The sequence below is a fragment of the Cibotium barometz genome, chromosome 38 (assembly GCF_041138505.1).
Source record: "Cibotium barometz isolate CiBa-2024 chromosome 38, ASM4113850v1, whole genome shotgun sequence".
NCBI classification, from domain to species: Eukaryota; Viridiplantae; Streptophyta; class Polypodiopsida; order Cyatheales; family Cibotiaceae; genus Cibotium; species Cibotium barometz.
In genome coordinates, this window is record NC_141083.1 from 36,024,742 (window position 1) to 36,051,096 (window position 26,355).

Sequence of the window (26,355 nt, forward strand, 5' to 3'; positions counted from 1 at the left end):
AGTGTTTTCACTCATGCTATATGTAAGATTGTAAGTGCACATGACGTGTACCCACTATTTTATCCGTATATCTAGATTTATGCACAATCTCTTTGTCACAGGTTTCTGTGTATGTTGCCAGCAGGACAGCAGCCTCTTTTGCTCGCTTGCAATTTTGTCCTATAGAACATGGATCATAGTAAACAAATCGTGATGTGTACAATGACAGATAATTATATTCATTTGGATCAATAATTAAGTTATCTAAGCTTTTGATCCTTTCTGTCTGCAGTCAGAGCTGGAGGATCTGTCATTTATGTATTCTCATCCAGAAGATTATGCTAAGCTGAAGAAAAGGGTTGAGGAAGTTTTTAATGAGCATGAAGAAGAAGCGCTGGAGGTGATAGTGACAAAAAGTAGTGGTCAATTGAAGTGTTTTGGTATATAAGTACAGTTGAGGCAATTTCTAGGAGCATTTAGCCTAACTCACTGTGCCACAATTCCAACTATATCTTGATATTGCAGGCCAGAAGGTTTTTGCTGGAACGAATTGCCAATGATCAGTTTCTTAGTTTGATGGTGGTGGATGTGAAGGTGCAGGCTTTATGCAAGGAGCTGTACAGGTATCACACCGTACATCCGAACATGATGTATAACTGCATTATAACAAGAAGCACATAATGTAAGCCAAGCCTGCGGATTGTACGGGATCGCTTCGGTGTTATGTAAATCCAATGCCACATAATGGATGCTGACCGCCAGGACGTTAGAGGTGGGGTCCTGAGAGCATATTGTTAGCTGCCGCTCGAAATTGCGGAAAACTCCCTCCAACTTACCCCCCAGCCGCAATGAAATTCTAGTTCATGCTTCTTTGCTTTTGAATTTGTTTATCCCTTCCGCCGTCAACATCTTGCAACAACTCATAGGGCATGTGTTCTAGTGTAGTCCACTAAGCTTTAATTATAAGTTAACATTTGCGAATGGGTCTTATAGGATCCCTATCTTCTCTACATGACTTGCTGCTCTTAGTAGGGATGAAAGTACATCATAATATCTACTGGTTGTAGACAAATGATGCATGTGATGTCCGTGTCAATTGGACAAATGACAATGACACCACTTCATCAAGTGGTCATATAGGCCATGAGCTACCCACATTGAATGGACTGACAAGCCACAAAGTTAGAAGGTAGCAGGGTTCAATTTCTTAATTTGATCATGGGACAGAGCTCAGGTGCCATGTTGGGGTGCATGTAAACTTCATCTTTGTTGATGGTTGTCTAATGTGTTCCTTTTAGGAAGCTGAGGTGCACTGGGCTGCTAATTAAGCAACCACTTACCTGAACTGCTCCTTCAGAAACAATCTGATACATATAATAATAACCAATCCTGTCTCTTCAGTCCAATTAGTTGTCTCAGAAGGAATGGCTTGGCCTAAGTTGTATGTCTATCAGTGGGAATCGAGACTGCTTCAGTGGTCCAAGGACGTCTAGAGTTCTTTCAAGAACCTGCGAGTCCTTACTCTGTGAAAAAGGGGTCAATAGACTGTTTCTCTGTGCATTTTCCATCCCTGTATGTGAGGCTAAACAGACTTCAATCTTTTTGTCAAAACAATGAAGGCCTGAATGTGTATTTGGTGAGACATCCGAAAAGAAGTACATCCCGGTTGATGTCCACCATGATTTTAACATAAGAAAGTGAAATTTTTGTGTCCAGCATTTACAAGAAGCTGGTGGAGTGCAAGGGATCAATAAACGAAGTTCGAGACATCGCTCAGGTTTTGTTTCTTGTTCAAAGCATTTGGTCGATACGAACTTTTTCTTCTCTCTGCATTTTGGTCTGCTATAGCTACTTTTTCTTCTCTCTACATTTTGGTCTGCTATAGTTACTTAACAATTTTGTACTGTAGTTGCGAATTATCCTTACACCAAAGCCACATGCAAGAGTGGGACCTTTGTGCAATCCAGGGCAGGTAAGCTAATCTAATCATGAATTAACGGTTCTGCAGTAACAAGGCAAACTTTCACCATGCTTAGAAGTGAAGCTTACAACTTGCTGTGATACAGATTTGTTACCATGTACTCGGGTTAATTCATCAGATGTGGTCCCCAGTTCCACAATCGGTACAATTTCAACATGGAAAAACCTTCGTATCTACCTTTTCTTACTTCGAAGTCATTGATAACACTGCTTAGTGTGTTTGTGTCTGCAGGTGAAAGACTATATTGCCACTCCAAAACCCAATGGGTATCAGAGCCTTCATACGAAAGTGCTCCCATTTTTATATGAGAATACATTTCGTCTAGAAATCCAGGTGCTTATCTGACCTCATGCTCAAGCTGTTTGGCATCTCTATTAAGTTTATGCTTCTAAGTGACCTTTACTTGGTAGATTCGGACAGAGGATATGGATATCTTGGCTGAGCGAGGAATTGCAGCACACTACAGCGGGAGATCTAGCTGCACATTATTGCCTTGTGAAGTAGGGTCGCGCAAATCGTCGAGCAATTTCATGAACAACGTTGATCTAGCACGCAGGGTAGGTGATAAAATGTGTCAAATTTTGCAATTTCATTATTCCTCCTGGTAGGTGGCAAAGACACAACAATACTACGCTCACAATGGTAAGTTTTCCCTGCAGGTAAGTTGGCTCCATGCCATACGGGAATGGCAAGAGGAATTTGTGGGCAACATGTCTGCCCAGGAGTTTGTTGACACTGTTACTGGGGATCTTCTGGGGAGCCGGGTTTTTGTCTTCACACCCAAGGGAGAGGTACAGATCTTTTCTCTGACATTTTTAAAATGCTCTGCAGGTTTGTTTGAGGACCAGGACATGATTTTGAGTGTAAAACATTGTGTAAAGGACTCCGTAGCATTTTTTACATTCACTTGTGTGCTTCTGTTTTTTCTACAGATTAAAAACCTGCCTAAAGGCGCGACAGTGATTGACTATGCATATCAGATACACACAGAGCTGGGCAATAAGATGGTAGCTGCGAAGGTGATTTTTTTGAAAAGAAAGTTCGATTGCTTCTTGTTTTAGATGCCTGTTGTAGTTTAGAAAGCTCGCTTGCTTCTTGTTTTAGATGCCTGTTGTAGTTTAGTTCAGAAACTCACTAGCAACTTCTGTTTTGATTTTGTTGTAGGTGAATGGAAATTTAGTTTCACCTGCACATGCTTTAGCCAATGCTGAAGTGGTTGAAGTTATAACCTATGATGTGAGTCTATTTTAAACTGCAAGCAGCAAATTCTAGTCTGGTATTTTCTGATGTTTTTCAGAATTGGTGGTTGGATTGTCGCAGATGCATGAACAGGCCCTGTAGGTTAATTGTGACATAATATTTGAGGGGATCTATTTATGAATTCCGCAGTAGAGAGGCCATGCTTTTCTGGGGTAAATGCTGGAGTTACTTTTTGAAACTGATTGAGAATGTGTCTTGCGAAATAGGCATTTTTTTTTTTCTCTAGATACTGTCAGAGAGAGCATTTTTGAATCTTCTAAGCTTCAAGGATTTGTATCTTTAGGCAAAATTTACAGGCCTGAGTGGAAGTCTATTTATGTTTGGTTGCTGTTGGGAATATTCACATTCATGATAGTGAAAATGTGTAATGGGTTAGTAAATAAAAAAGTGCGAGGTGGTTGTGTAAACTAGCACTTGTTTATGTGTGAATTAGGCCTTAAATAAAGCGGTTCTAGTGTGTGCGAACAACCGCTAGTGTGTAGGTTCATTTAGGTGTGGGAACAGCCCCTCAAAAGGATCTTCTGTTAGCAATGATGTGTATAGTTGACACCTCTTAGGAACACTTGGTATCTTGCCTTGACACGTGGCATGGTTGGTGGCAACATATGCACACACCTTGTAAAGGGGGGTCTCTGCTGTAAAAAGGACCATTATTATAATGCAAATTATGTTTCCCACGCATCATCTCTTCACACCCGTAATCCCTAATTAACCTTGTTTGATTGTGCTGTAGTTGTGACTCCTCTCTCTCTCTCTCTCTCTCTCTCTCTCTCGGACCTAATAGTTGCATCCCCAACCTTCCTTTCTAATTGTGTCTTAGTCTCTCTTGTGTCTTATGCAACTTGTAAATGGAGAGCACTGATTCATGGAACTTGTATCTCTGATTGGAGAGGGGTTTCACAAAACACTTGAGCATTAATGCAATAAACACTTAAATTGACCACAACCTTTAACATATGCCACTTAATTCCACAAAACTGGGACCTAATAGTTGCATCCCCAACCTTCCTTTCTAATTGTGTCTTAGTGCACCTACTCTCTTGTGCCTTATGCAACCTGTAAATGGAGAGCACTGATTCATGGAACTTGTATCTCCGATTGAAGAGGGGTTTCACAAAACACTTGAGCATTAATGAAACACTTAAATCGACCACAAACTTTAACATATGCCACTTAATTCCACAAAACTGGGCCCATCCCCCCTCTTTTCCTCTTCTTGGAGTAGTTTATTACCCAAGGAGAATATCATGTACAAGCTGTGGGGGAGCATGGCTTATGTAAAAGCCCAGATAGCTTCCCATAAACCCATGTGGCTAATTCATAAGTTCATAAAGCTTTCCATAAGCTAGTATGGCTCATCCATAGACCAATAAAGCTGTTTATAAACCAATAAGGCTAATCCATAGACGCCTAAGGCTGTTAAGGCTTATCCATAGACCTGCAAAGCTGTCCATAAGCCAATATGGTTGACATACACTACCCCATGGCAATAGCAAGTGCCCAATGACTCAATTTCATGCCCAATGGCAATAGCAAATGCCTTGTGGCTCAAATACATGCCCGTTTGCTGTAGCGAGTGTCCAATGGCTGCCCATACATAACCAATTAAAAAGACAAAATGCCCAATGGCTGAAAATCATAATATAATGACCACAGGAGCATTGGAAAGTATTGAAATGGACTTTATCTTGTTTTTATCCATTCTCAGCAAGGCCATGATGCTATTTGGACCATTATTCACAGGTTTAGCAAGTAGGCACGCTTCTTGCCGGTCAGAAAGACCATTAAGCCTGAGTGTATGGTCAAGATATTTGTGGCACAAGTGTTCCAAACACCATGGTATGGCTAAGTCCATTGTGGGGGACAGAGATCCGAGGACTACGAGCCTCTTTTGGAGAGCTTTGTTTGACAATATGGACATTAAGCTAGATTTTTCGTCGGCTTATCACTCTCAAACGGATGGGCAAAGTGAGGTTGCAAATTTAGCTATGTTGGATTTTCTCAAATGCTATGTTGCAAGTCCAAAGACTGCTTGGGGAAGTATCTACCGCTGGTAGAGTTTGCATATAACAACATAGTACATGTCTCTGTGGGAAAGGCCCCATTTGAGATTGTATATGTCAAAGTGATATTGAAACCCATTCTACGCACTAGGACGATATGTTTGCAACATGTGAGTATGTCAGAGACCTTGATGTTGCCTTTGCAAAAGTACGGTAAGCCATTGCTTGTTCATAGGATGAGATTTTTGCAGCAGATGAGTATGTTAGAGACCTTGATGTTGCCTTTGCACAAGTGTAGTCAACCATCATGATAAGCATAAGAGGACTGCCGTCAAGCATAGAAGAGAGGTGGACATCAAAGAGAATGAGTGGGTATTGTTGAAATTTGAGAAAGCAAGATTGTGCAAGAGGGCAAGGAGCATGCCCTAAGCTCTCTAGTAGGTATTACGGACCTTTAAAGGTATTCAAGGAGAACAATGAGATTGCTTTCCAACTTGCATTGCCTGATCATTGGAGGATTCACAATGCCTTTCATGTGAGTCTATTGCGGAAGTACGTGGGGCTAGAGCCAAAAGAGCTCGACACAGGAGAGCTGCCAGAGGTTGATGAGCTGGTGCTAGAGCATAAGAGCCCGACACAGGAGAGCCGCCAGAGGTTGATGAGCTAGAGAAAGTTCTCCAACTTGAGCAGATTGTGTTTCACTAGGAGAGAAAGCTACCTGGTGGTAAGCTTTCCAAGTGATACCTTGTGAAGTTCAAGAACTACTTGCCTATCGACTCAAAATGGGTTGATGAAGACTATTTTAAAGATTACCCACAACCATAGTTACTAGGAAATGGGAACGGAGGAACGTTTTGGCCCCTAAGAACGAGAATGTTTTGAACCCCGGAATGGGAATGGGAACAGGAACGAGGGAACACCACATCAGCAAACAGAGGTAATGGAATTCTGAAAAATGCCATTTCAAATAGGATAGGCTAAAACTTTGAAAATTTATGTTATGTATGCATAGTTGAGTGGAAAAAATAGAGGAAAAATGCTATTTTTTTAACATTTTGCTCTTTTTTAATGGGTTTTGTTACCACGGGGAACGTTTCCCCCTGGCCTGTTATCATTTGGCCTCCCAAGTGGCTTTCCCCTATTTCGTGCCAAGGTATGGGAGTCTAGGGAGCTTCGTGTTGTCCGTATTGAGGCCAGACTCGTGTCACCTACGACGACCTCTTGTGGCTGGTTATGGGCTGCCCATCTTTAGAAGATGGTGGATGCCATGTGGTTGGGCAGCCACGTGACACGTGGTGGGCTACTGAGACTCTTGCCAACTTGTGTGCCCAAACATTATGTGACTTGACATGTCATGGGCTGTCCGCACTTGTAATTAATTGGATGCCCAATTTATAAGTTGTCTGCTAATTGTGAAGTGCCATATGAATTTTCCACTTACGCACTACAAAACCTTGAACAGATTAATGCCTTCGATCCTTTGAAAAGCCTTCCTTTTTTCAGTTTCACTGTTCAGATTGCCAGGCTTCTCCTCACTCGACAGATGCATAGGATCCCTACTCTCAGGCCTCATTGGGAGAGCTATGATATTTCTCCAGTGATGCAGCGCAGATATTGGCATAGACTTTGGCACTCATACAGAAGGAGCCAGATCTCTCATTTCTTTTGGTTATTCTTACATGGTGGTCTCCCCACCAATCAGTGGAGATCGGTTTTCGCTGTAGCACCTTCCTGTCCTAGATGTGCGGCAGATTCTGAGTCCGTACAACATTGTCTATGGGGATGCGGCATTGCACAGCAGTCGCACCACCACACAAGGCAATCTCTCTCTCACTCTTCTACACATACATGTATAGAAAAGGTACATACACTCTCTCTCTCTCTCTCTCTCTCTCTCTCACACACACACACACACACACACACACAAAAGACAAGGCAAGAGATCTCATAGCACAAGGGGGATTGTGTCCATTCATTATGAGAAAATGACTTATATACAACTGGCCCTTATTCACACTTGGACGTCCAAAACTTACTAACTAAGGCCTTGGGTGGCCAGTATCTCATAATGTTACAACTTTTATAGTGCCTTTACATGACACTTATTAATGTCCTCAAATGGAGGAGCATAATTGTTAATCCAAAATGGGATTAACATCAAGACTCAAAAATTTCTAGTTACTTTTGCATTCAGGGGCCCTCTCGTTCTGCGCAGGCGAAGCATGTGATATTTATGCGGGAATGGGACCATAACATCTTCTTTTCCTCTAGTACCACAGGTCTTACATGGCATCATGATGCTCCTGAGTGGTTGAAATCACCTTACATATTGGGGTGATTCTATTCTCTTCCGGCTTATAGCTGTGATAAAGTCTCTTTCTTTAAAAAAAAAAAAAAACCTTGAACATAATAGAATGGACCTTGGAATCATACTTACCACCTAGAAAACCCATAAAAGACACAGGTTAAGTCTACAATACATTGATGAGGTTTGTGGCATCCCTGGTGGACATTCAATGGCTGTAAGGGGAGCATGAATCTTTGAATACTTAACTGTTCACTTGATTAATTTCAATAAACATGAAAGATCAAATCACGGAATTGCAAGACCATCATCACTTACCTTGGGGCTGTAGGTCATAGTGCACCAAAGGGGTATTCGTTTTCTACAAGCTAGAGAGAATGATGGGCAGCTCTGATGATGAAAATAATGTAAACAATATATTTTTTCTCCCAAGAGTAGATCATTATGTAGTTGCAAGGTTTGGCACCCGCCCAAAGGTGTCTTGGTCTTTCCGCCGGAAGGTGTTACAACTCGTGGTCACAAAGTGGCTACAATACCATCGCACATAGCTCGAAAAAGTGATGATCAAGGATGAATTTGGGGTCATATAGGCCTATACGGATCTTCCACCAGGGAAATGATGGCTGTACAGTAATGAGGGGTGCCAAAGGTGTGTTTAAGCGCCATTTTGCAGTCGTGGTGTATAGACGAAGAAAAAGGTGGCTCTTGGATGAGAGTCAATTAAGGTTGGAGGCAGCCCCCCGCTTGCAATAGTGGGTGTGACTTCAAGGGTTACTTTGCCGTAGTAAGTCTATAACCACTTTAGGTGCATTGATGTAGTAACTCTTGCTTCTATAGGTGCCTATAGTTAGTGCCACAATTCAAAGATGTCTTGCTATAGTAAGTGTGGTGATCTATAGCATGATACTTGCCTTGCTATAGTAGGTGTCTTGCTTGTATAGCTGCCTTGCTAAAGTAAACACCATAATCACCATCTCTAGAAGTGCTATATTGCTGGTCCTCCCATCTGCTGACAAGGTTGCAAATTCGCACTCTTATTATGAAGTGGTATATTTTTGAATACCCTGCCTGTGCAACTAATTCAGCACCATCGTTCTCAAGAAGCCGCTCACAAGCATCAGCATTGTGCACCTGTTGTGCAACCCGATATGCAATACTACCATATCCCCCTACATTGAGATGATTATATTGACCGTTTGATACCGTTGTTTTTGTATATCTGCCTTGCTATTGCATACATCTCAGACAATCCAAAAACTTGATGAATGTATTTTCCCAATGTCTAAGTAGGGTGCCTCGCCACACAAGCTTGGGTACTCATTAGAGTACTTCATTGCCAAAAAATCCTGGATACATAAGGGATGAATATGCCTCTTGGGTTCAAGCAAAAATATAATTGTTTAATGAATCCATTCAAAATTAATGCACCGCAATGTCCTCGAAACCTCGTTATCTGTACGGTACTTTGTGTATTGTACTTGTACTGTACGGGACGGCTTGTATCACAATTGGAATAAGAATAAACTTCTACATAAATTTTGAAGTCCATGTTTGTCCTAGACCTTTATAGGTGGTCCTTATGCCGCACCCATGCATCCATGCTGCGTGCACGCATTATGTGTACACAATTGTTTTGAACATGCTATATTTTATTTTTGTATTTTCAAACTAGATAAAGAGTATCATCATCTTCCAATTCTGGCATATCGGAGGTACCATGACAATGCGACTGTGCAACATACAATCACCTTGTAACTGTAATGCAGCATCCTCTTGTGAGGGATCCAAATGTTGTGCCATCGGAGGAGAATCATTGATCCAAAAACCAACTGATTGGTGTGCTCATGAGATTTTGGAGGACCGCCTAGCTCCCCGAACCCTGACCTGCGCCCCTCCGCCTCTGTGGCTGCTTCGCCCCCTCCTTCCTCCGCCTCCCTTCCTCCCTCCATCGCTGCATGCTTCGCCCCCATCCACACTTCGCCTCCCATCCTTCCTCCATCGCCATTCGCCCCTGCCTCTGCCCGTCCTTCTTCGCCTCATCCTTCCCCACTGTTCGCCCCTGCCTCTGCCCACCCTTCTTCGCCCTCCAGTTTGCGTTGTTTCGCCTCCCCTCTTTCCCCCGCCTCTTCCCTTTGCGCAGCCCTGTTGTGTTGCCCTTCCCCCGCCCTTCTTTGACTTTCCGTCCAGCCATCTCTCCCTTGCTTCCCTTTCCTTTTGCTTTTCCCTCTTCCACCCTCCCTTCCTTTCCTCCTCCTCCTTGCCTACCTCTTCCCCTTGGTTCGGATTGCTCCTCATCCGGGTTCAAGTCGGCCTTTTTCTTCGATTAGCATCATGGCTAATCATTCTCCCTCGGCCGGGCGAACCATTGTTTTTTCCGAAGCCGAGCTTGCGGTCCTCTACGCCGAAATAGAGAAAGACTCCAAAACGACCGTCATTGCCAGAATATTTGGATCTCACCCGTCCTATCTCCAGGCTCGAGATTGGGTCCTGGCGGCTCTACCCTCCGACCTCGCTCTACACTTTCGAGATGTCAGGTTGCTTGGAAGAGGTTTCTTCCAAGTGGATTTTGATTGTGAGGACGCAGCCTCAGAGGTTTTGAAGGGCAGCCCTTTGCCATTGGGCTCGAGGAAGATATTCTTTCTTCCCTACTCAAGCTATTTTGACCTTGTTGAGGAAGACCGGAATCGTTTCCCGATTACTCTCAGATTCCCAGGTCTTCCTCGCGCACATTGGTCTATGTTAGAGGCCATCGGGTCTGTCTTTGGGCTGGTTCTTCAAGTGCCCCCACTTCACGCCTTGCCGACATCTTTTGCCTAGGTGGTCACTGCCTCGGCAGATGCTGTCCCCAGGGTCATGGTTCTTGCCCGTGACATTGAGCTCTTTGAGGACTATGTTTTGCTTCCGGGCCCTTGTGGCCCTTTGAAGCAACGTATGGAGATTGCAGGTAAACCCGATCAGTGCCGGGTTTGTCACCAACATGGTCACTTTGCTCGAGATTGTTCTTAGGCTCGAGGTCGCAGGAGGCCTCGTAAGTGTGCTTCTCAAGCGCCACCTCCCTTGGTTCCTTCCCGTCCTTCAGTCCGCCAGGTGTGGCGAGCTGTCTCTCATGCCCGCCCCCCTGGTGTGATTGATGGGAAGGCCTCCTCGGATCATGTACAGATAGATGATGTTTCTGGTTAGACGGATATGTCAGCTGATGCATCTTTGCAGAGAGATGATATCTCAGATCAGGATGATTTTGTTGAGTCCTCTCTACTTGGAGGGGGCAATATGCAGGATGTTCAGCACAGTGGGGATCATGTATTGCAGGATTTTCAGCATGATGCCATTGCCCTTATGCCCCGCAAGGCAAACAGGTTTCTCGTACATATGTAGGTAACTGTGCAGGACCTCGGACAAGGGCATGTCAGTGGACTTTGCCCTGTGGATTTTCCTGTCCTCCAGCATTATGAGAGGCGTCCTCAGGCTGCCCATCATCTTCTTAGATCGGGGGTGAAACCCTCTTCTCTTCCATGAGAATCGTCTCATGGAATGTTCAGGGCCTTGGAGGGCTTCCCACCTGTGGTAGGAAGCGCCTTCTGAAAGGCTAGCTTCACCCTGCTGTTACAAGAGGGTCTATGGATGTGCTTTTGTTGCAGGAACACAAATTGGATAGAGCTCAGTGTGGCAAAACTGGTAAGATGCTTTCTGGCCACACCTTCTGGTCCTCGACAGTTGCGACTAGAGGGGGTGTATTTTAGTGGCAGCATCTATTATACCTCATGTTATTGGGCACGGTGTTATCATCCCTGCTAGAGCGCAATGGATCTTGATCATGCATGAGGGTCAGAAATTGGGAATCTTGAATATCTATGCACCTAATGTGAGAGGTGAAAGGGTGGCCTTTTGGGACACCATTACAAATGTCATTCCCCAAGTTGATCATTGGATAGTGGGAGGAGATTTTAATATCGTTGAGCAACCTTTTGACAAGAAGGGTGGATGCGAAGGGGGTTTTGTCAAATCCCCACGGATCCCCTCGTGATCGATCTTGGTTCAAAACTCGAATCCTGCAAACAAACGAACAACAAACAAGCAAGGGGGTGCAGGCCTAACTCACCTCCCAACCATGACAGCCCTGGGCGAGCCCACAGTCTTGGCTGTCCCCACCGAGCCACGAGCTGAGCTAACTAGGATGACGTACCGACCAATCTCCTCCTCGCGACGTCCCATACCGTCACGAAGCTGCCTCGCGGGCCTCGAAATTGCTGTCGGCCTCGGCTGCGTAAAGCAGGTGCACGTCTGCACTAGATCCAGGCTCCAAGACCATAGAGCTCTCACAAACTCGCGAGACTCTCTATATATAATAACTAACCTTGGCCACCCTTTTATAGGCTCTTGGCCGGTCATCGGGCGTCCACACTTGGGTGCCTGCCCGTCCATACTTGGGTGCCCGCCCGTTAGTATTTCCCTAACTCAGCTCGTCAATGAGCCTGCCTAGTTCCAAGCTGAGCTAACTAGGATGACGTACCGACCAATCTACTCCTCGCGACGTCCCATACCGTCACGAAGCTGCCCTCGCGGGCCTCGAGATTGCTGCCGGCCTCGGCTGCGTAAAGCAGGTGCACGTCTGCACTAGATCCAGGCTCCAAGACCATAGAGCTCTCACAAACTCGCGAGACTCTCTATATATGATAACTAACCTTGGCCACCCTTTTATAGGCTCTTGGCCGGTCATCGAGCGTCCACACTTGGTCGCCCGCCCGTCCATACTTGGGTGCCCGCTCGTTAGTATTTCCCTAACTCAGCTCGTCAATTAGCCTGCCTAGTTCCAAGCTTCCCTAAGCCTCGAAACTAGTCTTGCATGCGTATAGCACACGGTAGATACACACTGTGCACATGACAGGTTTACACCCTTTGGAGAAAACCTCATGGGAGAGGTTCACGCTTTCCTTTTTTGGCAGGGATTGTTGGACTGAGGATGATTTCCAGAGAAGACCAAATTCCTTATCTTTCTCTTGGCATAACTGCAGGAGCGGGCATGAGAGCATCTTTGTACGTCTGGACAGGTTTTATGTGGATGATTGGTCCTTGGACAGAGGAGGCACCATTGCTATTATGCCTGGCACCACCAAATTCGATCATTGCCCCATCGTTTTGTGTCTCAGGGAGCCTGGGGCTCGCTCGGCCTCTCCCCATGTCTGTATCCCTGACTCTCTTTATCTTGAAGTTGACATTTCCCTTGAGATCAGAGAGATATGGAGATCTTGTGATGGTCTTGATCCTCGTCATAATATTGCGCTAGCTCTTGAGAAGACCAACCATCATTATCATAGCACTGCCTTGTCTAAGAAGAAGGAGGCTTTGGACAAGGAGAGAGCTATTAGGCGTAGGATTGCTGCTCTTCAGAGGGAACATGAAAAGCATCCACATGCGACTTGGATTACAAACCTCTTGACCACAGTTAAAGCAGAGCTGCAGTTAGCCATGGACAAGAGGGCTGAGTCTGCCTTTCATGTGAACGAGGCCTTTTGGACTCAGATGGGTGGCAGATGCAACAAAGAGTTTTTTTCAGCGCACAGGCCTTCCCATAGCAGGGATTCTGTGACGTACTTGCAGGACTCACAGGGTGAGGTTCAGATTGAGCCTGATAAGGTGAGGGGTATTGCTTCATAATTTTATCGGTCTTTATTGACTGCAGAGGTGCCCTCTCCTCAGAGAGATGTGGCACGGCAGAAAGTTTGGGAGTGCATGCCCAGGCTCATTACAGATGCTATGTGTTCTTCCCTAGATGCCCCTTTCTCGAAGGATGAATTCCTTCATGCACTGCATGCTCTTTCTAGTGGTTCATGCCTAGGGGATGATGGTCTTTCTCCCGCCTTCTTTATTCTTTCTTGGGATCATATTGGAGATGCTATCACTGTTGCCCTTCAGGAAATGTGGTTGTCAGCTATGATGCCTCTATACCTCACGGAGGGCCTGATTCACCTTATCCCCAAGCGTGGGGACAAGACTGACATCAAGCAATGATGCCTCTATACCTCACGGAGGGGCTGATTCACCTTATCCCCAAGAGTGGGGACAAGATTGACATCAAGCAATGTAGGCCCATCACCCTCCTTGGATCTACATATTAAATCTTAGCTAAATTCTTGAGTATAAGGTTGCAATTGATTCTCCAAAGGACTATCCATGATACCCAGAATGGTTTCCTCCAAGGAAGGAGTATATTTGATAACATTTTTTCTTTCTGGGAAGCTGTCGAGTGGGGAAAGTCTAGTTAGTAGCCTCTTGCCATTCTTTTGCTTGATTTTGAAAAAGCTTATGACAGAGTGGATTGGGATTTTTTAGAGGGCACTATGGCACACATGGGGTTTTCCCAAAACTGGATCAGAGCGGTGTCTTGCCTATACAGGGAGGCTCATAGCACTGCTTTAGCTTGTGGGGGGCGCGGTGAGCGTTTTCAGATTTCCCGTTCAGTGAGGCAGGGTTGTCCCCTCGCCCCTTTACTGTACCTCATTGTAGCTGAGGCTATGAGCAGGTTTCTTCGGGCTGCCCCTGGTGTTGTGGGTCTCAGGCTGCCTTTATGCACGGAGGAAGAGTTTTTGGACTCTGAGTTAGTAGATGATACGGCGTTGTTCCTTGAGGCTTCACATGCTTGTTTATCTTCTTTCCGGACAGCCTTGGAGGCCTTTTGTTTGGCAGTAGAAGCTACTATCAATTGGCATAAGTCAGTTGGTTTTTGGATCAGTGATTCTCCTCTTGCAGATTGGGGTATAGATGTTTGTTTTACTTGGATTGAGAGAGGATGCTCTGCGGAATACCTTTGTTGGCAGGTGGGCGTTGACATCTCCCCTGCACAACAATTTGCCACAGTGCTCTTAAGCATTAAAAGCAAACTTCATCACTGGAGTAGGAGGAAGCTCGACTTGGCCTCTAGAGCTTTGGTGGTTAACCAAGTTTTGCTAGCCATGACTTGGTTTATCGCTTCATGCTGGAGTTTTCATAAGGGCTGCATTTGCCAGCTTCGTCGCCTTATTCAGAACTTTCTTTGGTCACGGCTTGACGGAAATGCACACACCAAGGCTAGAGTTGCTTGGGAAACCATTATCAGGCCTAAGCAAGAAGGGGGATTGAATATCATTGACCCTGAGGTGCAATGTAAGGCTTTGCTTTGTAAGCTGGTTGTTAGGGGCTTTCTTCCAGGCGCTGAGCCTTGGAAGGACTTTCACAGGGCAGCAGATCACGAAGTGTGTCCCTGTTCGCGGAGGTGACTGGACTCTCAGCTCACGCTTTATTTTTTCGGATGCAGTTCACCGCTCCCCTTCATCCCCCCTGGTTAGGTCCCTCCTTACGGGTCTGGGACTGCCTGAGGAGTTTTTTGGTACACATCCCCCCTGCGTTTAGCGGAGGAAGTTAACCGGCAGCCCATTCTGTGGAATGATTTGATTTTAGATGTGCATGGTAGGCCTTCTTGGGGTAGCTATGCATATTCTTTGGGTTGGCTGGGAGACCCTATGCCCCACAGTGCTAGCTTGGAAGAGGTTTCAGAGCCTCACCGAGGTACAGAGATTGGATTTCACGTAGCATTTCAAAGGCTCTAGTCGGAGGATTGCACAGATTGATGCACCCATTCCCAACCACTGGATTACTGGATCTTTCTTGGAAGGCCGTCATCATTCTTGGTTTGGGGTTTTTTCTGGGAGAGGTGTTCCTCTTCAGGTTATGGGTCTCCCCTTGCCTAGGGAGGATGATGTACCGGTCTTTTTTTCTGTACAGGATGGATGGCAGCTAGAGAGATGTGACGTGCAGGACCTGATTGAGGGCCCTGAGATACGTCCAGTCAGAGTTGTTGGCAGGTTAGGGAACCACGTCTTTGTTGACCCCCCCTAGGGATGATCACAGAGAGTGTTAGCCTTTGGTTGTATGGTGGCTGCCTTATCAGACATTTGCATTGGGACCCCGGTGAGTGGGAGTGGAAGGATGCTTGTAACCCTTTGAAAAGCATGTCTTTTTTCAGTTATACGGTGCAGAATGCCAGACATGTGAGGATTATGTTGTTAATCCTTCATATTGTGTACTAATTACTACTTAAGTAATTAACTTAGAACAAGAACCTTCAGGAGAACACTTGAGATAAGATTGAATTGACTTGTTGTTTTAAATTGAGTACAATAGGTCTCTTATATAGGAGATGAAGAGAGATTTGAAGAGGCATGTCCTTTGACGAAAGGACATGACCATGATCTTTAGGCTAAGGGATGTGTCTATTCGATGTAGAGGCACAACCATTCATCAAGGGATACAACCCTTCCTCGAAGGGATGTGGCTATTCGATGAAGAGGTACATCCTTTGGCGAAGAGTCGCAACCAATCGAGGGTAGGGGTTCCCTTTGGCTGGTTACTCTTTGCATCTGCAAGGGTAATCATTATTGGAGAAGGAATCTTATATGTATACACACATCACAATCGTGACATTCCCTCCCATTTAAAATAAAACCCAGGGGCAGTTGTTGAGACTCTAGAAGAAGGGAAATGATTGTATTGCTTCTGCATCCAAAGCTCTAGCTGCTAGATCCCATGGCATTATTGTTGACCATAACAATCTTGCACATACCAAACTGAATATTAACTGCATCTGCAACTTGTCTCATCTAACCAAAAGCATGAGAATCATATCTGTAACTTGAGTAGAACTTTTGTTAACATCATTGGTAACTTCGAGCTTTGTCCAAGAAAAGACTGAATCTTCATTTGCCTTTAGAGAAACCATAAGCAAACTGTCTTGATTCTCCAATATCAAGGATTGTGTCACCAAACTTTGCATTTGGTTAGTGACCATCATTTGGAAATCTGAAAGGGATTCCATTGGAACACGGATGTCCTCAAGGGTTGTCGTAGATGAAGAAGAGGTATTGTTTAAAGGCTCTTCCATATGCAAAGATAGTGCATCGAGACTAGGACAAGTATTGTCCAAAGAGTCATGTGCAGTGACTGAAGTCATACTGCAAGAGTCTATATGAGAATTATCCTTTGTACCATTCAAGGTAGGAACTGGAGCCTTCAGACTTGAAGAATCTTCATTCACCATTGCAACTGCATCGGTTATTGTGTTAAAGACGAAGACTTCATTCTGCAGGGGCGGTGACAAGGCTTTTGTTTTTGCCTGGACCACAGCCAAAGAAGTTGTGTGCATTTGGGATGCTACACATGAACTAGAACCTCTTGAATCTTCAGCTTTATCAGCGGGTATTAAGGCTTCCAGAGTAGGAGGAGCATGGCATGGCTCGCAAGGGGGAACTTGTCCAGCGTTGCGGCATTCACGACCGAGTACTCGACTAGGGTCGGAAATATGTGCCACTATGTGAGCCCACTTCGAAGAGATTGATGACTCTTCAAGGGGGGATCTTCTGAAAGCTTCATATTGCTGCTTTGGCTTCTACTGATAGTGATTCAAAGATGGATCTTTCTCATAACTGTTGTAATGCTGAGAATGTTTGCGAGGAGCATGCAGAGACTTGAACGAAGGTATTTCATGTCTGGTGGTCTCTACAGAACTGTGCTGAGGACAAGAAACCTGTTGTTGTGGGTGTTGTACGCCGAGAAGTTGCTTGCCGGGAGCTTGAGGAGGCTTTGGCTCACCATGGATCAAGTGTGACGAAAAGGTAGCCAGAGAAGGCTTCAAGAGTAGTTGAAATGCCTTCATTTTGATTGCGCTAGTAAGAACCATTCAATGGAACATGTGCTACCACGAGCATACGCGCCAAAGAAACCATGGAAATAGACAAGGTAGCCGGAGAAGTGTGAAAGGTAGTCAACATGCATGCCAAGAAAGCCATTGCCGGAGACAAGAGGGGCGTAGTAGAGGCCTTTCCGATGCTGAAAATTGATTTCTTCTTTTTTTTCTTCACGGCTGAATTTTCTGGACAGCAATGGAGTATTCTGATTTTTAGGGTTTTGGGATGCCAACGAGCACGAAGAGAAGGCCCAAGAAGGCATACAAAAGGAGCGCCATCACCATGGAGGACGGGGCTGAATTTCGCGCGAGGAGAAGAGGGAGGCTGATATGCTCGCGCGTCAAAGAGGGGGGCTGAAACGCACGCCCGTTGGGTTTTTTTTTTGTTTTGAGAAACCCACATGGCAATAGTACGTATGAAATTTTTTTTGTTTGTTGTTTTCTTGGTGGTGTAAAGGTGACGCTTCGAAGGCCGTCGTCGACTGGATGTGCAAAGGTGACGCTTCAAAGGCCGTCGCCGACTAGGAGGTGCACCGCTTCGAAGGGCTGGATCACGTTGCCGGCTGGAGGGTGTGTCGCTTCAAACGGTGTGCCACCAGCAAAGTGAAGAGGCGGGCAGTTGCTAGTTGGCGGGTGAACTCAGGGTCGGCCGCTGCATGTATCAACGAGGGCTCACGACCGGCAGCTGCTCCCAGCAAGCAAGGGCTCACGCTGGCAGCGAACGAGGTGAAGAGAGGGGGGGGGCTCCATATTCAGCAGCGAAAGGGGCAATTCCCGCCATGTTGCGAACGCTTAACACCACCAGCTAGCAGGGAGGGAGAGTAGTCCAGATATACAGCAAGGGTTCCCTCTCTGCTATTCACACAATGCGCGTGTATGGGTGTGAGACCTTTTGTGTTTGTTTACATCACTTTGAGCAAGGATTTACTCCAAGTCCACCATCGCTTTGCTTCTTCCATACAACACCGAGAGGAGAGGTGGATGAGGGAGTGCCGTGGAGAGGGTGAGGGCTTGACAACCCACGGGTAGGGAAAAATTTGCTCTGATACCACTGTGAGGATTATGTTGTTAATCCTTCATATTGTGTACTAATTACTACTTAAGTAATTAACTTAGAACAAGAACCTTCAGGAGAACACTTGAGATAAGATTGAATTGACTTGTTGTTTTAAATTGAGTACAATAGGTCTCTTATATAGGAGATGAAGAGACACATTTGAAGAGGCATGTCCTTTGACGAAAGGACATGACCTTAGACGAAAGGGTACATCTTTAGGCTAAGGGATGTGTCTATTCGATGTAGAGGCACAACCATTCATCAAGGGATACAACCATTCGTCGAAGGGATGTGGCTATTCGATGAAGAGGTACATCCTTTGGCGAAGAGTCGCAACCTGTCGAGGGTAGGGGTTCCCTTTGGCTGGTTACTCTTTGCATCTGCAAGGGTAATCATTATTGGAGAAGGAATCTTATATGTATACACACGTCACAATCGTGACAAGACATCTTATCTTGGGACACATTCAGAGTGTCCCTACTCTTAGACCCCATTGGGAATCTTATGGCATTTCGACTGACATTCAGAGGGTTTTTTGGCAGAGATTGTGGCATTCTTATAAGAAGCCACAGATTTCCTCCTTTATCTGGGTTTCTCTTCATGGTGGTCTGGCCACCAATTAGTGGAGGTCTGTTACTGGTGCTTGCCCAGCATGCCCTAGATGTGCAGGAGTTTCGGAGTCAGTTTACCATTGTTTATGGGAATGCAGGGAAGCACATAGGGTTTGGTCTGCGATTGCACACCTCTTTGGTAGGATTAAGAGGGATGCTATCATTTCTTTTGGTTCTATCATTTGGTTGACACAGTCAGGGCCTCAGCTGAGATTCGAGGGGACTGACAGGAGCTTGGCCATTATGGTTAGGCAAGGAGTTGCTCGGCAGTGGTGTCTTCAGGATTTGCCACTTCAACACTTTGTCCCTCCGGCACAGAGGTTAGACAGCTCTTGGGAGATTATTGCTAGCATTCAGCCTGGAATATCTGGAAGGCTAGATGCACCGAGGCCATTGAGGCTACTCCCGTTCTTGTTTCTCAGTGTCTTTGCAGGATTTGGAGTGCACACCATCATGGCTACTTGGGCCAGAATCTAGGGATCTTCGAGGGCTGCGGAGAGGAAGCGCGGCCAGTTTATGAGAGAGTGGGACATTGGTATCTTTTTCATGTCCTCTCATTCGGGATCCTATTGGCAGCATAGGGCTCCTGATTGGTTGAGATCTCCACCTTACTTGGTGTGAAATCTCCATTTTGTAAAATTTTTTCATACTTAATAGAAGTCTCCTTTTTGAAAAAAAAAACTAGATAAAGAGTGCTGTACTTTACCTACTTTATCTTATGAGTTGTTTCCGTACTCGTTTCGAACATGCATTGTATGTGTTGTACCTACCGTTTGTAACCACCTTGGTAGGCGTATTCATTACCTCTGCAGGTGGCTTGCTACAGTTGGTGTTATATTCTTAGGCTTCTACATTTAGCATTTTGCATTTATGTGGTCTTTGCTACCACATTTGAAGCACCTTCCTTTTTTGAAATAATAGTCCTTGTGTGGCCTAAAACAAGTTCCCCAAGCTTGGTACTAGCAAGTTAAATTCTTCTTTAAAGTTATTGATCTCATTCAAAGCCCCTCAACTAAAACTTGTAAGGTTTTCTTGAGAATGGTAGGTTCATGGTTGTTGTCTCGTATGTGAACGATCAAATCATAATGAGAAATCATTGTGGAGAAGATTATTCATGTACTTAGATAAAAGCTTGAGATGATAGACCTTGGCCTCGTGCATTACTGCCTTTGGCATTGAAATCTAGAGTCAAGTAAGATCTCTCTTAGAGAAAAAAGTATACTACAGAGATACTAAAGTCATTTGGCATGATTGAGTGCAAAGCACACCTGCTCCAGCTCCAGCTCACTGATTTCTTCCAGAGATATATCCCAGTGCCTACCCTGACACAAGAGGGGGTTACACTTCAGCGCGTTGCGGACCTCCGAGCCAGACGGAGACCGAGAGCACCAGGCTACCAGACTCCCAGACTACATCAGAGGGAGATCACAGAGATACGGGCTCGACATCAGCACCATATCCAGGAGCGGTTAGCTCACTTACACTCACACCTGGAGATCATGCTCCGAGTGTATCACATATTACACCCCCATTATGGTACTGGTTGGAGCTAGACAGATCTGCATTGCATTCTTGTATACCCTGCGCATATAGGTTGCATACTGAGCCTCTTGTATACCCTGCACATATAGGTTGTATACTGAGCCTCTAGCAGAAGTGCTCCATCCATCACACCCCCTCACTAGCTCAGTACTTTCATAGTTTATTTCATGTTCATTTTGTCCTTTTTTTTCAGGACATCCAGAAGACATTGACAGTTGTACATTGATTTGTTTCATAGGTCGAGTTCGGCCTCTAGTAGACGTTAATACAGCTTTCTCTCTCTCTCTCTCTCTCTCTCTCTCTCAGATGGGTAAGCGGCGTCAGTAGATGCTCAGCTGCTAGCGCCTATACAAGTGGTATCAGAGCTTACTTATTAGGGTTGTTTTTTTTGTATTTCTGCAGCATCAACTCATCACCATCATCCTCTGCTCTCCGCTGCCCGTTTCATGCTGTCAGCCCTGCTCCTCTCCAGTAGCCCTATAGCACCAGTGAAGCTTCTGCTGACGACCACTACCAGCGCAAGTACCTGTCTTCAGCACGCACTCAGCTATCTCCGCCTTATATTAAGACTTTAAATAAAGCTTTATGTTAAGGATTATAAAAGGGTCTTTGACAAGTGCCAGTCGCCTCTACTCGACGCTGCCATACACTCTTCGTGCTGCCTTCTGTGCTGCCAGGTCATCATCTTCTTCTATGTCACCTCGTCTTCAACTCGCCACCTGCTGCAGTGCCTGCAAATCTCCACGACAGCATCAAAATTAGGGGCTTCCATAATGTAGTAAAACTCTTCAAATTAAAGCAAACAAAAACTGGGGCATTTTAAATTTTCAACAAAATCAGCAAAATTGGTAAAAATTGAAGCTCCTGCACTGTACAAAAATTTGGGGGTTTTGCCCAAATTGACTTCCAGAGCCAAAATTGAAATACCAGCCTACAACATTATGGCTCTATCAATGAGTACAATCGACAGGTTCTCTGGTGCTAGGTTCTCTACCTGGCAGACCAAGATGCGGCTCCTCTTGATGAGGGAGGGTGTTTGGAGCATAATCTCTAGAGATGACAAATACCCAGGAGACAATGAGTTTGAAAAGCAGAAGCTGTGGCGACAACGCAACAGAGGTATTGCACTAATTGGCCTCAATTTGGCAGACACTCTCGATCATCACATAGACTTTATTAAACCGCCAAGCAAATTTGGGACAAACTAGAGACTCTTTTTGGAAACAAAATCACTAATTAATCAAACCCTCTTTGAGTCATGCAACTTTCTCTCACTTACTCTCGCGACAGTCTTTCTCTCTCTCTCTCTCTTTCTCTCTCTTCCTCGGAGATGGGTAAGCCACTGGCGCCCAGAAGTTGGGCTTAGCTCCATAGAGATCTACAGGACACGCCGGTTTGCCTCCACACCCTGGACAACCACAGGTTACCGAGACTTGTATGGGAGTTTTCTCGAGAGCTAGTAGAGCAAGGGCATTATCTGGTATAGTATTCTAGTTACCCGCACTGTTTCCTCACGTGGAGGCGCTTCACATGGATTGTCTACCACCTTTCTAGTATAGCCGTCCTTCTGTCTCACCCTTTAGGATACCAACTGGATCATTTGATCTGATCCCCCTAACCTACACACCCACACCACATGGCTCGTACACCGGTACTACCCACAAAGATATAGACCTACACAGATGATTCCTTGAGGATCATACCAGATGGATTCATCCTGAGGCCAGAATGCGTGCATGGGCATATCAATGCCATGTAGAATGAGATTGGGCAGCTTCGGTCTCATCCCACCACATTTGAGTAGAGACAGGGAGAGCAGAGGCGATTGCCAGAGAAGACATGATTTGTAGAGTTTGCACTGTGGAAATGAAGCTTTTATCGATACAAGGTTCATCTATAAAATCAAGCATAACAAGTGGAGATTGCCAATTCTGAGAAGAATGGAAAATCAGGAGTGTGCGTTGACCTCAAAAAATTTAATGCAACAAATTTAAGGGCAAACTATAGAAGTGACATCTACTGTGGTGAAGTAACGACGGCATACATGAAAGTGGACTCAGATGTTCCAGCAGCCATCACGGTTTTAAGTAGCCCAAGTAAAATCATGGTTTGGGTGAAAATGTCTCCTCCAATTACTAGCAACATTGACCTCTAGTTTTGGAGTGTGGTAAATATGATCACTAAAAATATTTTAGCTAATTCAACATTTCCCATGGTCTGTTCTTCTTTATAAGTACATTCTTCCTAAGAAGCTTCTGTGACTGATACTATCTTCGTGCAGTGTAAAAATCAAAATGTAAAATATGCCCAGTAAGGGTTAGCTGTGTTTACTTTTTTATTCTTCTTCTGCATGTGATTGTTAAGCTCTCTTTACTGTATATGTACATGCAGGGTTTGTCCGTAAAATCAGTTTTCCATCGCCACAGACAGTGGTTGCAGCATGCAAAAACACGTAGTGCCCGCCATAAGATCACTAAGGTGTGTTTTATTGAATTTGGGGTTTTTGGTTCTTTGAGCTTGGATGTGATTGTGTGTGAAAGTTCAGCAAAAGAACAGAGGGAAACGGAGAAAAATGAAACTAAAGGTGCAAAAGAATTTACTATTTTTTTGATTTTTTAAATCTGGGTGCCCCTTGCAGTTCTTGAAAGACCAAGCTGCTTTAGCCGCTGATGAAATAACTGCCGACAGTGTGAAGAGTTTTGTATTTGAGTTGGATGAAATGGACAAGAAGCCGCATGGTGATTGGGCAATTGGATCGATCATAGAGAAAGGTTCTAACTGGGAGTTCTCTGATACTAGTATTGATAGAGCCAAGCATCTCAGCTCTCCTTTATCTATTCCTTTCAGGGACTTGAGCATTAGAATACCTGAAGGAAACAGAAGCTTTATCCCTCGTGTAAATGGGAAGACCAATAAAAAAGTTGAGGAGATTGCAGTATCTTTGACTGGAAGCTCAAATGTTCTTAGTAATGGATCACTGGCAAAACCTGCAGCTAGAAATCTTCTTTCCATGCATAGAGAAGTTCTGGCGAGCTTAGAGACTTGGCAAGCTGGCAGAGTAGCTTTCTGGCATGGATCTGAGAATCAATCCATTCAATGGCTCAGTGTGCTTTGTTTTGATCGCAAAAGTAGGTTTTCTTCTATGACATGTCTTGGTGGTTAAATCATTGTCAAGTAGGAAGATGCTATCCCGAAGTGCAATGTTATTTGTATAATCTTTGCATGGAATGTTTGCTATTGCAGGCATACTTGCAGAAGTAACAGCAGTTCTTGGAGCAGCTGGAATTCTAATTTGTGCATGCGCAGTAAGTAATCACAGGAATTCATCATGTAGAAGGCATTAATGTGTTTGTAATGCACTATTTATAACCTCCTTTTTGGATCATGTTTTTACCTTCAGGCTGAAACAGACAAAAGAAGAGGACTTGGAACCATGCTATTTCATGTCGATGGCAGTACCAAGAACCTTGTATGTACTTGACTGCTAAATACAGAATCATTGATTTTGTTCCTGAGAAAGCTGTCATTCTAACATGTGTTTTTACTGCCTCTAGATGAATGCTTGTGCTAGTGTCAGCTCTATTGAAGGAGTTATAAGCTGGTCAACTGGATGTAGTTGGCAAAAGCAACAAGCTTCAACACAGTATATTTGAAGATGTTACATCAATTTTGCAGTTTTGTGAGGGCAGTCATATATTGCTGCATTGTGTTTGCATGAAGAAATCGATGGTGTCACTTGTAAATTGACAATTTCGAAGAGGTACTATCTCAGAAGCTGAATTCCAAGTGAGGGGGATGGTTTTGAAGATGAGAGGAGACCTATGAAGAGCCCTCTGCTTTGTATACTATATTTGAGGAAAGTTCTTGGAGGAAAGTTCTTGCCAGTAGGGGAGACCTGCTTTTACAGGAGGATCAGTGTGTTATTGTTGCGAAGTAATAGTCGAAGTCTAACAAGCCTAACGTTTGATGCTTCCCAACAGAATGAGTAGCTCTTCATGGGGCCCATATGTAAAATATTGCCATTTTTAAACACGTCAGGAGTTAGTTGTCTATAGAGATATAGTCCAGTATGCCATCCAGCGGTGCTTTATTCCAACATGCTGTAATAAAATCCAAGTGTGTTATATCATTTGAGGTAACATGAGTTTTGAGGTGAGGCTTTAAGAATATATCACATTAAGGATGGTCTTTATGGGTTGAATCCAAATGCATGTTTATTGTAATCAGTGTATTCTAGCTAGCTATTCTGCTTATTTTTTGAGAATGAGGAATTCTTTAATGCTAGCCTTGGTTTCGGAGGGGGCATTTTTTGTGAAACACTAGTATATTTGTTCTTTCCTTGATAACATTTTCAGTTTGCATGCATGGTTAAACTTCTTAGTGCTTCGATAATGGATTTTTTTTTTGTTAAGTTTAAGAATCATGAGCACTGTTACTTTGTTTTCCTCCTTTTTATCCACGGAGTTGTTTTTTTTGTTGGTTGCATTTTTTGAGGAGGATTAGAATGTGTGGCAAACCCAGGCCTTAAAAACGAAAAAACAAAAAATTAGAATGTGTGGCAAACCTAGGGTCTGTAATGAAGATGTCTATGGGATCTCCTCTTAAAACAAACGAAAAGTAACAATAGGTCAGGTGGTTTGGCGCCATGCCCTGGGGTGATTGGGAAATATGTAGGGGGTTAGAGATGTAAATTGCAATAAATTAGGAGCCGAGCATGAGGAAGAGGTCTATAGGGCCAATCCCAAGGAGCTTAACAAGTTGGAAAAAAGTTGTTAATAATAATAACGGTAATGGAATGTGTTTTCCAAGATTGGGAAATTAATATGATGACCTTAGCAAAGGAAGATCAATTTGTCAATCTAAATTATGATGCATGAAAAGCCTAGTCCAAATTACTCCTATAGATGATGGGCAACATTACTTGGAGATTGTCGTAGCTTGATGAAGGGATAATGCTAGGCCTTACAAGTATGGTTAATTGGATGCATGTCTTGGTTGTCCATTTACGTATATGAGCATATTTGCTTAATTGCCTCATGATATGAACATTATGTAGGCTAGGCAAAAAGACTAGTCTTTCCATGAACACCCCCGTAATATGAAAAGTATGGGGTGGGGTATTGGCCATCTTGGCTAGTGGCACTCTAGCCAAGGATGGTGCGAGTTCAGATCGCCCATTGCCTAATGCAAGGTTTTGCTCAAAAAGTTTTCATACTTTCTCTCTCTTCCTTTCCAAGTTACTTCCATTATCTTACTTTCCAAGTTACCCTAATGGGAGTGGGGAGCCAGAAGTGTACTATATGGCACTTCTTTTGAGCTCTAGCTGCTTCATTGGCTTGTAATGCTATGAGCTATGAATTGCATTCAACTCTAAAGGCAGAGAGAGGACTAGCGTTAATGATAGTGTATTTCTAGAAATTAATATAGCAAGCACTAATAGCCCCAGATCTGATGATGTTTCAATAAGGAAATCCGTGCTAGTAATATGTATAGGCAAGATCTCTTCCTAGGATAGTTTGTAATTGTGCAGCAGCTTTACCAACACATTGATAAAGTCCCATAAGTCACATTTTTAGCTTGACTTGCATCTAGGACAAATTTCAATTCCAGTATTTAGCTTTTTGCCCATTCCATTGGGCTTAATGCATTTTTAACCATAAGAGTCAGCATTTTGTTTATGAGATGAGTTTTTGCCAAATTCTGGAAATGTTTTGCTTGGGATCAAGAAGGAATGTTCATTTGGCATTGAGGGAAAGGTCTATTGATAAGGATAACCTTTTTCCTTGTCAAATCTAGAATAGTGGTGTCATCCTTGTGTTTCTTGGAGAGGCATACATCAATAATCCCATAGAGTATCCCCAATTGGTGATACATTTTTTGGTGCATAAGGTATACATGATAA

At 44.2% G+C, this 26,355-nt stretch overlaps 1 protein-coding gene across 2 annotated transcripts in view; it reads left to right on the forward strand.

Annotated features, from left to right (window-relative positions):
* The window catches only part of RSH1 (RELA/SPOT homolog 1), a 65,051-nt gene extending 40,375 nt beyond the window's left edge, over positions 1 to 24,676 (forward strand). For both annotated transcript variants that reach the window (XM_086777716.1, XM_086777717.1), the window contains exons 11-25: positions 272 to 379; positions 505 to 602; positions 1,696 to 1,756; positions 1,889 to 1,951; positions 2,046 to 2,102; positions 2,192 to 2,293; positions 2,371 to 2,517; positions 2,620 to 2,751; positions 2,893 to 2,979; positions 3,125 to 3,196; positions 22,845 to 22,931; positions 23,092 to 23,581; positions 23,697 to 23,758; positions 23,854 to 23,922; positions 24,008 to 24,676. In XM_086777716.1, coding sequence (XP_086633842.1) covers positions 272 to 379; positions 505 to 602; positions 1,696 to 1,756; positions 1,889 to 1,951; positions 2,046 to 2,102; positions 2,192 to 2,293; positions 2,371 to 2,517; positions 2,620 to 2,751; positions 2,893 to 2,979; positions 3,125 to 3,196; positions 22,845 to 22,931; positions 23,092 to 23,581; positions 23,697 to 23,758; positions 23,854 to 23,922; positions 24,008 to 24,106 — 1,734 coding nt within the window. In that variant the 3' untranslated portion in view covers positions 24,107 to 24,676. The remainder of the gene's footprint in view (positions 1 to 271; positions 380 to 504; positions 603 to 1,695; positions 1,757 to 1,888; positions 1,952 to 2,045; positions 2,103 to 2,191; positions 2,294 to 2,370; positions 2,518 to 2,619; positions 2,752 to 2,892; positions 2,980 to 3,124; positions 3,197 to 22,844; positions 22,932 to 23,091; positions 23,582 to 23,696; positions 23,759 to 23,853; positions 23,923 to 24,007) is intronic.
* Positions 24,677 to 26,355: the final 1,679 nt, after the last annotated feature.